Genomic DNA, 17,848 nt, shown 5'->3' with positions numbered 1-17,848 from the left:
GAACAGGGAGTAATATGGCCGACTGGTGGGGAATGAAAAGGCAGCTACTCATCAGAAATACATCACATTAGTGTGCTCAAATAACAAAAACAGGACTGAAGATATGAAGGATAAATTCCGGTCTCTAAAAAACTCCTTCCTCTTAGTTGTGTGGTGGTGACCTTCTGGGTTTGTTCCGGGTGAGCCATTCATCAGCCTCTGCAGAGGAGTTGAAGAGTTGGACTCGGTCCCCATCCTGCACTCGCAACTTCGCCGGATAGATCATACTGTGTGGGATCTTGGCGTCCCTGAGCCTCTTTTTCACGGCATTATAAGTAGCTCTTTGTTTCTGTATAACCGGGGAATAGTCCGGGTATAATGACACAGTGGTCCCATTAAAGGAAAGAGGACCTTTTATTCTGGCTGCCCGTAACGCTGCATCTCGGTCTCTGTAATTTAACATACGGAGAAGAAAGGGCCGAGGAGGGGCTCCAGGTGGTAAAGGTCTTGAAGGCACTCTATGCGCCTGTTCGACCACAAACATGCTGGAAAAGGTGTCTTCACCCAGCAATTCCTTTAGCCAGTTTTCTGGGTGTTGGCCCTCAGACTTCTCCGGCAGTCCAATAATACGCACATTATTCCTGCGCAATCGGTTCTCCAAGTCATCTGTTTTGTCCAGTGCTTTCTTAAGTTGCTGCTTGATCCCCGAGATGTCATTTGGAAGAGGGGACACTGTGTCTTCCAGAGTAGAGACCCTCGTCTCCAGTTCAGTAGTACGTTCTCTAATGTTTTGGAGATCATGCCTTAAATGTGAGATATCAACCTTTATGTCTTCAAGTTGTGTCGTTGTTGCGGTTCGGCTTTCCATTATTGCAGCCAGCAGCTCAGATGCAGTTGGTTCCCTTGCCTCCTGATCCATAGGATGGGAAGCCGGAGATGATGGGGGTGAGGTGCTGTCAGAGTCCTGTGAAGGGCCCTGGGACGCCTTTCTTGCGAAGCGTTCCAACTTCGCAGCTGTGTCAGATTTTTGTTTTTGAGAGTGCTTTCCCATTATTATAGTACTTTGTACACAATAAAGTGTTCCACCACAATTGTATTATAGTTCTGCAAGTCAAAGCCAGAGGAGGGAGTACAGCTAGGATGACTGATGGTACATGGGTCAACCACGAAGTGTGGTAAATCAAATTATCATATCGGTAAGTTCAGTGGTGTCTGTACATCAAGTATTGCTCCATTTGTTGCTTAGGTTAGCAAGGGAAAACAAGAATCCAGTGTAGCAGTTGCCCTTTAAAAGGAGTGGGATAGTGGTCCTTTTCTTAATTGCCTGCACTACTCACAACAGTTCAGCGACTGCCTAAGCTGAAGGTATAGGTAGACACTTATAAGAGGTACAGTCCCCAAGTAATATTTCAATAGTGCTGGTACTAAGGGTTAATGAAGGGATCCAGTGATCCTAGAAGCAGTAATGTCCCCTTTACATGTGTCGCAGTCTCCTTTAAGTAGTGTCTTGGGAGCACGTGTTATGCTGGACTCAGAGTTGATAAGCACTTGTATGGAATGAGGCAGGCTCCCTGTCACAGCAGCTCAGCTGGGTGCTGTAAGTTGTGGTGTGCTGGAGGTGCCTGTTCTGGGGATCTATTGGAGGAGTAGAGTGTGAAAAGAAGGGCCCCTAGGGCTCTGAAGTCACTCACCCCTGGACACAGCACCAAGGCCCTCAGCTATGGGATCGGATCGCAGTCCCAGCGGGGACCGCGCTACTGGGCCGCCGCACCTGGGGAGCCGTCCGCACAATTATGATCATTATTAATCAATTTATTTACAAATTCTACTAGTACTGTCTCCCTTTTATTCAAAATAATGAGCATGTCACAAATGTAGTGTTTCCACAGGGACAGGCCCATGTCCTGTCTCACGGATCACAATGAGAACTCTTTCCAGAAACATTGAATGACAAAGTATCTCTCAAGGAGCCTGTTTGAGTCAAAACGCGTCAGCTGGGACATCAGGGTGCAAGGAGGCACACGCAAATGAATATAGGCCGCGTTTGGGAATACTGGCCATATTCCAGACCGCAACTGAGAGATCATCTTACCGCTATGATTTATAGACATTTTTATTAGTGTGTTCAAGTGTTCCTTGCAGTGATGGGCGAATTTGTCCCTTGACACTGGCAAATTTATTCGCTGGTGAATAAACGTACAAATTCGCGCCTGCCGAATAAATTAGCCCATCACTACATGCCACTTTCTTTTGTTGTTTTTAAGCAACAGGAGAATCCTAAAGGTAATGTTTTAAAGGTATGTGATAATCTTAACGAGTTTTAAAGGGTTGTGAGAATAATTGCTGCCACAAGCATTGGAATAATTCCATTTGCGTCATTGTTGGATTGTGAATACACTTGAATCACCTAACACCTAGGGGGTTATTTACTAAAATCTGAATTTGTCTCATTTATTAAATAAAAAAAACCACAACCAAACTTTTCTTGATTTTTCCCTGAAAAGCCCAAATCTTTCGGATTTTTGGGCTAATTCCAGCTCAGACCACAGAAACGTCAAAATTAGATTAGGACCTCTGCCATTGACGTATACACAACCTTGGCAGGTCTGAGATGGTGGATCTTTAGTAAATCTTGAAAAAAATAACCCCCCTAAATCGTTTGTAGTGATTTCACTTAATGGTGGAACAGAAGCACTCAGCTTTCAGTAATTGTGAAACTCGTTCACTATATACTGTATGGGCTTTCTATAAATCTATTAGCAGTTGAACAATTTATATTGAAATACTTCACTATCATTTCAATTTTTGGAGGCAATTAGCATAATCTTTATTTGGACTATGTATCGGGACTATTTCACATAAATAGGAGACATTATAAATGTCATGTAGCAAATACAAACTCAACATTCTGTGATGTAGCCCTGCAATATTAATCTGCATATTTTTTTTTTTTTAAAAGATCTAGTCATCCTACAGGCTCCACCTTCTATTCGTGAAGGAGATTCACTGTCTCTTAGATGTCACAGTCGGCTCGAAAATAACAGAGGCAAAGATCAATTTTACAAGAATGGTAACCTCATAACAACCTTAGCCTCTGGTTCTGTTTACAGTCTGGGAAATGCAGCTCCTCATATGACTGGTACTTACAAATGTGCTAAATCAAGTGTATCCTCTTCTGTCAGGAACAGTAAGGAGAAACGTATTCATGTTGAAGGTAACTCATAAAAATTGTTCTACATTGTTATAATTGTCTTCTGGTTCTCCTCTGTACTGGTTCTCCTACTTATTCCAGCAGTCCAATGAGACTGTCCTTCTAAGCATGTTCAATAGTGGTTGCTAGACAAAGTATCCCTGCTGTGCCTCAGATTCTAACCTAAACCTTAATATCACCTGATAAGTCAAACTAAAATAAGCAAACTGAAGAAATTATTGAGTTAATACTATCATCCAGCTGTGATATCTGAACAGGAAAGGGTGGAAAGTTTACATGAAACTCCAATCAGCTGATGTCACAGGAGGACCTCCTTATGTTACAGGAGAGGGGCTGGGACAACCAACACCAATGATTTATATTTTAAAAAGAAGTTTTTTTTGCCCATGCTCCTATATTATTATCATCCCAAAAGTGATAACCCTACAGAGGTGAGGTGGTGAAAAGTGTCTATAGTAACATCCCAAGACTGACATTGACCTGGTTATGTAAGTAGATATGAGTTTGGTGTTGAAATTAAGAAATACATTAAGGGCAGAAAGACATCAAAGACATGCTGCACTCCGCCATGACCGAGATACGCAGTGACCTCCAAGGCATCAAACAGGATATGGAGAGCATTGGCAACAGGACTGACACGCTGGAAAGAAATCAAACAAAACTTGTAAGTAACCAGAAACAGCAAAACGAAGTAATGCATAAACAAACCCAAGAAATAGCAGAGTTACGTAGACATGTGGAGGATTTACAGAATAGAAGTCGTAGGAATAATATCAGAATAAGGGGTATACCAGAGACTGTACAGAAGGAAGATATCATGCCGGCCCTTACGCAGTTATTCAATGGCATTTTGGAACGTGACCAGAACACAGAAATAGCAATAGACAGGGCCCACAGAGTGTTCAAATCAAGGAACGCTCCTCCTGAGGCCTCCAGGGACATTTTATGCTGCATTAACAGCTTCCCGCTGAAGGAAGAAATACTGTCTAAAACACGGGCCGGGAAAAAGCTGACATATGAGGGACACCCCATTCTATTCCTACAAGATTTATCGCTTTCCACACTATTAAAAAGGAAGCAATTAAAGCCTCTGACTGACCAGCTTAAAGAGAAAGGAATACAATTCCGTTGGGGCTTCCCCTTCAGTTTGTCGGCTAATAAAGATGGAGTACAGGCCTACATAAGATACCCAGAGGATACAAGGGACTTTATACAGAAATTTCAACTTGAGGAAGTACAGATTCCAGGATGGCTGGAACCATTCAACGATCAGTCAGGAACCTACCAGGAGTTGGATAACACCTGGAGAGTCATTCCACAGTTACAAAGAACCCCCAAGACACCAAGACATAAGATAAGCAAAATGCTAACACCCAACAAGAAAATGCCGAATAATGACTGGTCGGAGACATGAATATACCGATGTTGGTGTAAGTTAAAAACATCACAGATCTTAAGGAGATTGAAACATACCTATGCTCACATGTTTTTTTTTCCTTTTCTTTTCTCTTTATTGATGGGTTAATGTGTTAATGCTTTCAATTTACCGAATGTTTTGCTGTTTACTATTTACTATTTAATATTTTCTATGTGAAATGCTTGAAACAGGGAAAAAAAAAGAAGTGATTTCTTACCCCCCAGAAATGTTATCACTATTGTTATATTGTGGTTATAACAGGTCAGTGGGATGTACTACAGTGACCACTTCACTTTACTGCCAAACTCCAGACAACCCACCCCCCCCTAGTGGTTGACACACCTAGTCTCATCTAGGTGGATTAGACCCAATAAAAAGGAACACATTCACCTCTGTTTTGTGTTCACTTCTTCTTTTTTTTTTTTTTTTCTTTTATTACTGTGTTTTCTTTGAACGGTTTTTACCAAAAGGAAAGTTCACAAAATGTTACAAATGTTTATCGGGAATTACTCCCCAGTTCAGAATCTACTATTCTATCTTTTCTTCCCTTCTCCCCGAAGCAGACTTCAGAAGATATATAGCCCAATCTCAACTAAAGATGGGTCGCAACATACAAATCAAAATATGGTCACAAAACGTTAATGGATTAAACAATCCACGTAAGAGAGCTCAAATTATCAACAACTGCCACAGACAGGGTACAAAAATTTTATTTATACAAGAAACGCATATTAAAAGTTCACATGCTGCAATAATCAAAAATAAATGGTTCCCACATGTGTTTTTAAGTACGAACCCCGAAAAAAAAGTCAAAGGCACAGGTATATTACTACATAAAGATCTGCCTATTAAAGTTTTGGATTCCAAAACAGACAAGGAAGGGCATTATACAATGTTGAAAGCACAAATCTATAACACATGCATGACTTTATGTTCAGTATATTTACCAAATGTCAATCAGGCCAAATATGCAAAAGAAGTAATATCCCAACTTCAGGAATTCGCTGAAGGGATCATCATACTTGGAGGAGACCTCAATGTAGCTCTCAACCCTCTAATAGACTGTTCATCCGGGAAATCCGCCATTGCCTATAAGACGTTGAAGAAAATTAAAACCTATTTAGGACAATTAAACATGATAGATATATGGAGAACGCACAACCCTACAACAAGAGACTATACCTTCTATTCAGCTGCAAAAAATACTTACTCAAGAATAGATAATATACTAATTAATCAGAGATGGCTGCACTTCATAAAACATGCTCAAATTGACACTATGATTTTTTCGGATCATGCCCCATACATTATTGAAATAGAAATACCAAATACATTGAAAGAAACCTACAGCTGGAAATTTAATGAAAGGCTCTTATTAAGGAAACAACATAGAGATAACATAGCTAAATTTATTCAAGAATCCATCCAAAACAACAACTTACCGGAGACAGACCCCTCAATCTTGTGGGAAACGATAAAAGTAGTAACTAGAGGAAATCTCATAGCCTTGTGCGCTAAAATTAAAAAAGAAAGAGAAGGAAAAATTAAACAACTAATAACTGAGATAAAAACATTGGAAAATAAACATAAAGAATCACTAATGAAAGATGTACAGGAAGAATTAGATAATAAGAGAATCTCGTTAAAACAACTTTTAAACACATATACGGAACAAGCCTACCTGAGATGTAAAAAAGACTATTATGAATGGGGCAACAAACCTTCCAAACTACTAACCAAAAAGATAAAAGAGCAAAAAAACAAGACTTACATAAATCAGATGAAAGACTCTAAACAACAAATTCATTGTACCTATCCGAAAATAGCCAAATGTTTTCAGGAATTTTACCATGCCTTATACAATCTGGATACAGAGCTACAAAAAGAAGAGAAAACAAAGATAATTGAGTCTTACTTACAACAATTATGTTTACCCAAAATTACCGAAACGATAAAAAAACAGTTGGAACAACCATTTACATTAGCAGAGCTAAACAAAGTCATTACAGGGGCCCCAGCCAACAAAAGCCCAGGCCCGGATGGCTTTAGCGCAGGCTTCTACAAGGAATTTTACCAGCAATTATCAACAGTATTGCTAAAACATTTCAATAGCATTTCGGCAACCAAACATTTTCCCAAACAAGCACAAGAAGCCCAAATAACTGTTCTACTTAAACCAGTGAAAGATCCGGCTATATGCAGCAGCTATAGGCCCATATCTTTAATAAACCTGGACCAAAAATTCTACGCTAAAATATTGGCTAACAGACTCCAACTGATTATACCCACTCTTATCCACCCCGATCAAGCGGGTTTCGTGAAAGGCAGGGAAGGTAAGGACAACTCGACCAAACTCATAAACATCCTACATCATGCAATTCAACACCAGAGACCAACACTCCTTTTAACAACTGATGCTGAAAAAGCCTTTGACAGGGTGGATTGGAATTTTTTGGAATTGACATTAACGAAATTTGGTTTTGGCCCTAAATGTGTGGCGCAAATAATGGCTCTCTATCAAGCTCCGCATGCAAAAATAAAAGTCAACGGAATCCTATCTCAGCACTTTGATATTACTAACGGAACCCGACAGGGGTGCCCCCTATCTCCAATTCTCTTCATACTAACTATGGAAACATTTATAACGGCCATCAGACAAAATAAAGATATAACCGGAATGAAAATGGGAATCCATGAACACAAAGCTGCAGCGTTTGCGGATGATCTATTATTAATAATCTCACAACCGGAACTATCTCTACCAAACATCATCCTAGAATTCAAGAAATTCAGTGAAGTCTCTAACTTTAAAATAAATTATTCCAAATCAGACATTCTAAATATTACTATACCACAGAACCAAACAGAACTGTTAAAGAGAAAATTTCCTTTTAAATGGGCTACAAAATCAATTCAGTACCTGGGAATCAACATCCCATCACATCCCAACAAACTATACGAAATGAATCATCTACCGCTACTATCCGACATACAGACTCTACTCGCCAAATGGAAAACACAATCCTTATCCTGGTTTGGGAAAATTAATATACTAAAAATTATGATTATGCAGAAAATTTTATACTTACTACAAATGATTCCAATAAAACTCCCCAAACAATTCTTTTTAAAAATTAACTCTCTTTTCTCACAATTCATATGGGCTATGAAAAGGCCTAGACTTAAACTTTCTACTCTTATGACGACAAAACCTAAAGGAGGACTCTCTATACCAAATGTGGAAAATTACTATTTAGCCACTCACCTACAGAGAATCTGGACTTGGAAACAAGAAGGATCTTTTAAGCTGTGGAAAGAAATAGAGCAGAATGAGATGCAAATTAATACAAGCAACATCATGAATATACATTACGACAATATACCGACTTCAATCAAAACACATCCCACTATAGGAGCAACGTTGGAAATATGGCATGGTTTACAGAGGAAGTATGATATCTCTCCTTATCCGTCTCCAGAGACAGAGCTAATAAACAATCCGGACTTTCCACCAAGTTGTGATAGAGGCCAAATTGATAGGTGGGCCTGCACAAAGGGTAAACCCACTAAACTCAAACAATTTATTAAAAGAGGACGAATAATTCCATTAAATAAAATCCAATCTAGATGGGGATGTCACCCCAGGGACCAGTGGAACTATCGTCAAATCTATCATTATTTAAGCTCGTTAGATCCCAAGAACATCACCAGACCATTGTCAGAATGGGAGGTATTGTTGAATCAACCCGTAATTAACCACCCTATAGCCAAATTTTATAAGAAGCTATCAGAGGAAGATAAAACTAGTAACCAGAAAACCAAAGAGAAATGGGAACGAGAATTGAACATTAAAATTGGGAGGAAAACATGGGAAAATATAATGCTGACAGCACATAAAGGATCGAGAACGACAAATACACAAGAAGCCAACTACAAACTACTCAGTAGATGGTATAGAACACCAGTATTCTTAAACAAAATTTACAACAATGTTTCAGAGAAGTGTTGGAGATGCAACCTTGAACTAGGAACATATAGCCACCTCTGGTACAAGTGTGCTAAACTCTCTACATACTGGAAGGAAGTATTCGAAATAATAGAAATTCTAAGACCAGGAACTTATAAGAATTGTATAGAAACAGTAATCCTCACCGTCAATAAACATACTGAAGAAGTTATAAAAGATAAATTAATAATACAGATCATACAAGCAGCCAGAAACCAAATCCCAAGAAAATGGAAAATAGAAGAGCCACCAAGTAAAATAGATTGGATTAGAGCACTAGAAGAAGTTAAAACAATGGAAGAACTTATAGCTTTAAAGCAAGGAACAATGAAACGTTTTGAAAAATTATGGGAGTCATGGAATGAATACAGACACGGAAACCATACAAGCCAAAGACAGGTGGAATAATGCTATTCAACGACTGGAAACAAAAAAAAAGAAACCGAGCTAAAAGAAATCATTAATAACAAAATTACTTACCTTTACTCTTACGTATCAAGTAGTCTCGAACTGGAACAATATTGCTGGAAATGAAAGAAAAGAAAATTTAATCTGCTTCCCTCTCTCTTGTCCCTCTTTCACCCACCCCTATTCTATCTGTTCATCTCCCACCCCCTCTATAAAATACAATAACTTAGTACTAAACAAAGATAGATCCTACGTATTAAAGTGATTCTAAAGATAAATAAAAGAGAATAGAGATGGTTAGGACTTAGATATAATATGTGTGGAAATGTACTTTGATATTGTATATATATATCTGAAAAACATAACTGTATATTATTACTCATTCCCCCTCCCTTTTTCCTTCTGTACCCTTCATTTTTCTTTAAAATTGAAAATAAAGACTTACAAAAAAAAAAAAAGAAATACATTAAGGGCAGAGACACGCGGTCAGATTCGGGAAGATTAGTCGCCTGACAACAAATCTCCTCTTCTTCGGGGCAACTAATTTCCCTGAACTTCGATGAAAATTGATGGCTGGATGGCATTTGGGGTGTTTCGTTTTCCGAAGTTGCTTCACGAGGAAACTTTGGCGACTCCGAGTGCCATCCTGCCTTCGATTTACATTCTAACATGCTTACATGCTTGATAAAGAGTGGAGTGCCACTCGAAACGTTGCATGTTGCTGTCCTAAGAAAAATAAAGACGGTTTTATGGAAAAAGGAGTGCTGTCCATTGGATGGAATTCGATTTACATTCTAGCCAGCTGGAAGGCAGTTCAGGGAGATTAGTCGCCTGAAGAAGAGGAGATTTGACGCTGCCCATAGGGATGGTATTCAAAGGTTTGAAAAGCAGCATCAGATAAGGATTCAAGGCAATATATGGCAATAATAGAGAGTAGTGTGACAAGTCAGCAGTGCCATGAAGAATACACCCAGGAGTATATGGAGATCCAAGTGGAGAAATGTAATTTATTTTATTCTTTCATTTCCTTAAATTAACACACCCATAAGCAATATTCATTCTGTAATGCTTTCAGGAGCTGGAACTAAACCTGTGGTGTCCATTAAGCCACAATGGAGTACAGCATTATTAATGGACTCCGTAACACTGACCTGTATTGTGACTTCTTCTACACCAGAGAGACGGTGGTATGTCTGGTACAAAGATGGAGTCTGGATACCCAAAGAACAGAATACCTTTAAACTGAAGCATGCCCAAGAGAAACACATTGGGAATTACCAGTGCCAGACACCCGGCAGTGAAAGAAGTGACCCTGTTAGACTAGAAGTTGAATGGGTTAAGTTTTATTGGAGAAAATGCTCTATAATAACCTACAAATATTTTGCATACAGGCTAGACAGTGGGTCAAATTTCATGGTTCACAGCAACCAGTCCATGACTTTCATTTTAACTTGCACTAGACTGATCTATGATAATGTCTGTGGTATTAGGGCACCACTTTTCAACTGACAGATGGAGCCAAGGTTACCTCTAAGTGATACTGCCCCAGGCTATGGAGTTAGCTCAGGATGACATGGTTCTAGAGAACAACAGATTCTCCTCAGGTTCTTTATCCATTAGTTAGTGACCCTGGTGGTTTATAGGGATACTTTTAAAAACCGGGACAAGGACAAAGGAAGTACTGGCTAGTTTATGCCTAATATTTAGAGATAGCTAACTAATTAGTGAAAATATAAAATCAAGATGCCTAAGGCTGTCCATATTAAAAGGTTATCTCATCATTATGAAAGCCCACCCAGGTCCTCCCCAAGTGTCCATTCAGTTTTCAACAAACCAGACCCCCCCCCCCTTAATCCCCTCACCCCTCCAAAGAAAATGACCAAAAGCCTTAATTTAAAAAAAATAAATAGACTTCCTCCAAGGTATCCACTCGGTGATGTTTTGAAATAAAATTCTCTAACAGAGCCATCTGGAAAGAAAAAATCAGAGCAGTATCACACTCCCAAAGAGACAGGAGTTCAATATCCACAGAAATAAAGAGACAAATATCAAAATACAAAAACTTGCATCAGAATTTGAAAATAAAAATGTCCTGCCCACATTTAAAAAAAAACCCCTCTAGTCCTTGTTTTTAATTCAAGCTGCCAAAACAGTAATTCCAAGACAATGGAGAGTCACAGTTACCCCAACTTTGGTAGGAAAAAGAATAACCCTATATCTGAATGAAATCAATTCTTTTTGAGGAGTAAAGGCAACCCTGTTGTGTAGGACCAAGATCACTGTGTATAAAAGTCTCCTCCATCAAAAGCAGACATGTCTTTTAATATCAAAGTACAGCAAATATATTATGTAAGAGTAAAAACTTGGTTATTTGTCTACAGAGATAAAGACTAATTATTTATTTAAATCTTACTTTATTTCTCTTCCAGAGCTTTTCAATATTCCCCATATAAAGGTGAATCCTGGTGACATTTTAGAAGGAGATCACGTGACCATAACATGTGACATAGAGCTCAGAGCGACTACAGAGCTGCAATTTGCTTTCTACAGAAATGGGCACAATGTGCAGGGATTCAATTCATCCAACCAATATGGAGTCTCCTCAGCTCAGCTGGAGGATTCTGGGAATTATACCTGTGAGGTACAAACTCCAACCAGCAGTGTGAGGAAGAGGAGCACCATGACTCTTATCTGGATACAGGGTGAGCAGAAGTGACTTTAACTAGTAATATTCTTTGAAGTCTTCTGAAAATCAAGGCCACTATTTCTAGTCTTGAACTAAGAGTTCAATCTGAAATAAAAACCATGTCATACTACATAATTGTTTTTATTTTTCAGAGCTTTTCCTTAATCCATTGATAAAAGTGAGTCCAGATCAGGTGACAGAAGGAGATCACATGACCATAACATGTGACACAAAGCTCAGCCCACACAGAGAGACTACAGAGCTACAGTTTGTTTTCTACAGAAATGGGCACAATGTGCAGGGATTCAATTCATCCAACCAATATGGAGTCCCCTCAGCTCAGCTGGAGGATTCTGGGAATTATACCTGTGAGGTACAAACTCCAACCGGCAGTGTGAGGAAGAGGAGCAATGTGGCACATTTTTGGATACTGGGTGAGCTTTACCAATTGTCACAAACATATTTCATTCTTCTTGAAAGGGATAGCTTTATGTCTATCCTCATCATTATTTGTTTATGTAGGTCCAGCAAACTATGCAGCCCATCGGGATAATTTATAACTAACCGGCATCTTACGTAATTAATCAGAGGTCCCTGCTCACAACAGCTTCATCTCAATTGATTCTATTGGAATGCTTAGTTTAATGGGTCAAGTAGGAATGTACTTGTTATAAAATGTCCTGAGAGTGTCTCCTGGTAAATGATTAGATTACTAATAAGGATTTTGTGGGTGAGTTTATATTAACTACACGTATTGTGTTTTGAAGACATGGCTATTGGAATGCACACACAGAAAAAAGATCCTGGTCCTAATGAAATCTGGAATATCCAAAACAAAAATCATTGTTCCATTACAACACAATACACACAAATCCTATAAATGTCCTAGTTAGCACCAACCCTCAAACTACCTGTATAAAACATAATGTTAGGATACAGTAGACTTGAAAGAGACCATATGGTAAAGTAGAACGTGCCCGGCTGGTGTACAGAACTGTAGTTGCAAGCCATTAAAGGTTTGGCTTATGGATGACCTTGGTGACAATGCAATGCTGGTCAAGGGTTGCGCTAAGGCTGGTCCAAGTGGCAGAAAAGTACTGAAGAACAGGCAGTGATAGAAGGGTGAGGTCTTTTCAGGTGAGGTTTTGCTAACAATTTCCTGTAATGCATTTATACCTGTTCCATCATGATATGAGAATCCTAGTGAACAATGTGTAAATCCATGACCATCCTTTTGCAAGTGTTAATTAATACATTATAGGGGTCATTTACAAAGTAAACAGCAAAGTGCAAAGGATCTTGCACCCTGCCCTGCAATTTGCAGAGTAGTCTCGGGTCTTTACAATCCTAAATTGAGTGCAATTGCTTCTTGATTGGACAACAAGGGTGCAAATTCATCTGGCACTTACAGTACACCAGGGCCATTCTCAATAACCACCCCTTGTATGTTTTGAGCAAGTCAGGGTTTTGTAGCTTTCTTGCACAAATGCATATGTCCATTCAAAGTTATTCTTGAAAGCAGATACATCACTAGAGGCCATAAACTCTTTACCATATATGGAACATCTCCAATTCTACCCTAGCTGTCTAGCTCCATGGCTACAACAGGCCTAAACTCTCAGACATACTGGGTAAACAAACCAGCTTGCTGGGAAATAAGTTGATTTTTATGGATAAAACACTTTGTACTTTATTCATAAACAAATGCCTTGGGGATTTATACAAATAAAAGCTCTAAGAGTCTAAGGTGGCCATTAAATAATTGGGTTTGGAATGAACAGTCATGCTCTCCATCAGGAGACTAGTGAGTTTACATTGCTCATTTAGGGTGTAGCATGGACTGACATGACAAGGTATGTTTGGCTCAACTGCCAGTCTCCATATGTTGAATGAGTTGAATGAATGAATGATTTATTATGTTTTTTTTCCTATATATTTATGTTTGCCAGTTCTAATCTACATGCTTTGCTTGGTGAGGTCAAGCTTGAGTGACAATAATGTTTTTTAAGAATGTTCTAGGTGCATCTAACGTGCCCTTAACATTATTCCACATTCACTATGTCCCCTCGTTAATCTTGGACTTGCCGGCCCCAGGTTCTGGATCACACTGCCTTTCCCAGGAGAATGGTGGAGGAAGATATAGCTATGAACTATATACAGTATAGGCTTATAAAACTGACTGCTTAAACATTATAGAGCTCAGTAGGGCTAAACTTCTTGGTTAATATGGAAATTAAAATCAATGGAAAACTAACCCTGCCAGACACGGTATAATGCACCAAACAAAGGTTGCTTAACAGTTACAATAAAGAGTAATAGGATAAGAACTGTGAGTATCATTCCTTTGACTAGAAAACTGCACTGGTTTTATACACTGTAAATCAGTTTTCGTACACATTTCTCAGTAATACTAAAGCAATGATGCAGCACATTCCATGTTCTTTCCCTACAGAGAGAAGACAAAAGCACCTGATACCAGTTCTCATTGGGATACTGGTAGGGGTACTAGTGATTTCTGCTGCCATCATAATCTTCAAGTTCAGGCACAAAATATTATCACTCCTAATGTCTCAACACCTAGAACCCAAGACAGGTAATATATCATGAGAAAATGGCACAATATAATCTACATACAATAATCAATGTTGATGGAATGTGTACTTATCTAAATCAAGGCTCATTTACCAAAGCAGCACTTGGTGCAAAGCATTGACTATTGGTGTGAATTGTCATGTTCATTACCCACAGTACTGTCCAAATTCGTGTAGGCCCCTGCTATAAAAGAATGAAGTCACTTCCAGGGTTCCATACTGCACAAACAATGCATTAGTGTGTTATTCATTAGGCACAAATCAGTTGAGAATGTATGGGTGCAACCATGGAATTAACTTCTCTTCAAGGCAGGAGTTGATTTCAGGGACACACAACTGTGTGCATATTTAGCTCCTTGCAATTGTCTTTGCATTAGCAAATAATATGCCTTAATAACGTTCAGGATCACAACCAAAGTATTCAGGGTCGTGTCACATAATGTGTCTGTGTTTTTCTAGGTATAAATGTGTGCAGAACTGCAGATAGGTAAGTAAAAAAAGACTACTTCCATTTTATCATCTCATATTTATCTTTAAAGATATGAACTGGCAACTAAAGGCTGATTAAAAACAAATCATTAGAAATAAGGCACCAGTTGCAAAGATTGGTAGCCCTCTACTAAACTCCAGTTTTCTGCAACAAACTCCTGTGTCCTATGTACCTGTTCGCCAGTCATATTTATTGTAACACCTGCTTAGAATAGACCCTTTTTAGTCTTCAAACATTCTCTTTAATGCAGCACTTCTTCCCTGTCATAGACACATGTCGAGTCCATGTTAGTGTTCTCTTCTCGAATCCTCACATGTTTTTGAACATGGGACCCACAACTGTTTCCAGCATTAATTTCCTTTCCAGGACTAGCTTGAGCTTAAGTGCTGCTCCCTCGTTGGATACCACATTCTCCCAACAACCTCTTTGCAAGGGCAACGGCTTGCCATGTTATCTAACTTGGCTGCCTGTAAGTTCTAAGGTAAACTCGTACAGGTCTAACCTACTGTATATAGTCTGCACCACCCTGCCATTGGCTGCAGAAGAAGCAATTGCTTCACAGCTTCTTAGATGTCCAACTTGATATTAAGACAGGCTCAAAAGTCCTTCTCTCTCCACAACCTCTTTATATAGGTTCCAGGCTCAGGGCCTCCCCTCATCTGGAAAATTGCCAGGGGAAGTCTAACTAAGTCCACCCTTAAGGACTAGAAATCACACTTAATCTTAAAAGGGAACTATGGCGAAAATGACAATTTAATATAAGCTTCAGCATACTGAAATAAAAAAACTTTCAATTGCATCATTTCTGAAATAATCAAGTTTATGTTCACTATTCCTCTCTCAGCATCTGTTTCTCTTCATTCTGTCTTCATGCAGCAGTTGGGTGTCAGATATTCACTGACAGTTAGATCCAATATATCTTATAGGGGGGGCTTCCTTTCCTAGCAGATATATTAGAGCTCATTCAAATAACTAATTACAGTACAAACAAAATTTAACAAAATAACTGCCGTTTGCACAAATCCTGCATGTAGAGAGACATGATGTCTGGTGATTTTAGTAGACTAAGCTCTAATAAATCTTCTAGGCAAAAGGAGCCCCCTATCAGATATTTTGGATATAACTGATTATTTCAGAAATTATGTCGAATATTTAATTGATTGTATTGGAAAGTTTCTTATTTCAGTATGACGAAGCTTATATTTTCATTTTCACAATAGTTCCCCTTTAACATGACATGAAATCAACAATTTATCCTCTTGCTCAAGAAGTAAGTAGCTGCCATGATGTCAAATGATTGCCAAATAGGCTGGCCAACGCTTATGTTCAACACTTGAAGGTTCAATTTTGGTGCTCACAAGGAACTGAACAGCCGAGTAAGTCTGGGATACAACAAGCTGTAAGCTTCTTTCTTTACTTCTGTGTTTTTCATGGGGCATTGTGCAAATTTTCCAAAAGAAAGTCAAAAAAGAGATGACTGATCTTCATGTGATTTAAAAAATAGTTATAATGAAAATTCATCAAAAATGTATTGGAAATTAAATATTTTTGAAAAATAGGGTATTTACGAATTGCAGAATTTTACAGTAAAATTTTACTAAATATTCAAATAATAAAGTTTTATAAGCAGGTCCCGTGATACTGGTGAATAACTTTTGAGAAACCCTTATTCCTTGGCTCATATTTTTTGTCAAAGGAATCCATGTAAAAGACAGGACACCTAAAAAATTATTCTTCTCCTTCAAGATCTTTTAAACGATCTCCAAACTTGTTTCATAAACATGTTGTCTATGGACAACAGTCAAGGGCCCCATTGGCCATCAACAAATGTTGATCTTATGATTCTTTTTTAAAAACCTCTAAGTGACAACAATCTCTTTCATCTATAAACTACAGAACCCTACAAAGATCAGAAAATAAAGACAATTCAGAATTGGATGATTATCAACCAGTCAACAACATTGGTAAGAAAATAAACAATATGTTAAATATGGTGACACTTTGTGCTAGATTGGGCAGTGGTCTGGGTTTTGCAACTCATCCTGTTAGATTACTGGTGCACAGATAATCCTGCTGCATAAATGGACTCCTTATTATGTAATGTAGTGTCTATCTAATCTCTTGCAAAACAGATTCTAGCCTCAATATTACTTTCTGTGAGCCATTTAGAATTAACATTAGTTCATTTTAAAAGTGACAATAATTCCCTATCTACCATGCATTTGAACCAACCAGTTTCATAGTTACATAGTTAAATTGGGTTGAAAAGACAAAGTCCATCAAGTTCAACCCCTCCAAACGAAAACCCAGCCCCATACACACACCCCTCCCTACTTTCACATGAATTCTATATACCCATATCTATACTAACTATAGAGTTTAGTATCACAATAGCCTTTGTATTATGTCTGTCCAAGAAATCATCCAAGTCATTCTTATAGTCATTAACTGAATCAGCATCACAACATCACCCGGCAGTGCATTCAACAACCTCACTGTCCTGACTGTGAAGAACCCCCTACGTTTCTTCAAATAAAATTAATTTTCTTCTAGTCTGAAGGGGAGGCCTCTGGTACGGTGATCCACTTTATGGGTAAAAAGGTCCCCTGCTATTTGTCTATAATGTCCTCTAATGTACTTGTAAAGTGTAATCATGTCCCCTCGCAAGCGCCTTTTTTCCGGAAAAAACAACCCCAACCTTGTCAGTGTCCTCTCATAATTTAACTCTTCCCTCCCTCTAACCAGTTTAGTTGCACTTAGTCTCTGCACTCTCTCCAGCTCATTTATATCCCTCTTAAGGACTAGAGTCCAAAACTGCCCCCATACTCCAGATGAGGCCTCACCAGGGACCTACAAAGAGGCAGAATTATGTTTTCATCCCTTGAGTTAATGTCCTTTATTATACAAGACAGAACGTTATTTGCTTTAGTAGCCACAGAATGACACTGCCCAGAATTAGACAACTTGTTTTCTATAAAAAACCCTAGATCCTTCTCATTTAAGGAAACTCCCAACACACTGCCATTTAGTGTATAACTTGCATTTATATTATTTTTGCCA

General features: G+C 38.6%; 1 protein-coding gene and 1 long non-coding RNA gene across 2 annotated transcripts in view; one reads left to right on the top strand and one right to left on the bottom strand.

The window, feature by feature from the left end:
• Nucleotides 1-17,848, top strand: part of LOC108699440 (Fc receptor-like protein 4) — a 135,084-nt gene that overhangs the window by 114,480 nt on the left and 2,756 nt on the right. Inside the window, exons 6-9 of the mRNA XM_041573986.1 lie at nucleotides 11,860-12,141; nucleotides 14,160-14,300; nucleotides 14,758-14,785; nucleotides 16,685-16,752. Coding sequence (XP_041429920.1) covers nucleotides 11,860-12,141; nucleotides 14,160-14,300; nucleotides 14,758-14,785; nucleotides 16,685-16,752 — 519 coding nt within the window. The remainder of the gene's footprint in view (nucleotides 1-11,859; nucleotides 12,142-14,159; nucleotides 14,301-14,757; nucleotides 14,786-16,684; nucleotides 16,753-17,848) is intronic.
• LOC121397251 lies at nucleotides 5,083-9,404 on the bottom strand. The gene is made up of 4 exons (XR_005963607.1): nucleotides 9,094-9,404; nucleotides 7,873-7,914; nucleotides 6,050-6,121; nucleotides 5,083-5,696 (listed from the first exon to the last, which is right to left on the bottom strand). It is a non-coding gene; the product is annotated as an uncharacterized LOC121397251 (long non-coding RNA).

This window comes from Xenopus laevis, chromosome 8L, assembly GCF_017654675.1.
Source record: "Xenopus laevis strain J_2021 chromosome 8L, Xenopus_laevis_v10.1, whole genome shotgun sequence".
Taxonomy (NCBI): Eukaryota; Metazoa; Chordata; class Amphibia; order Anura; family Pipidae; genus Xenopus; species Xenopus laevis.
This window is presented reverse-complemented; position numbering and strand designations above follow the sequence as displayed.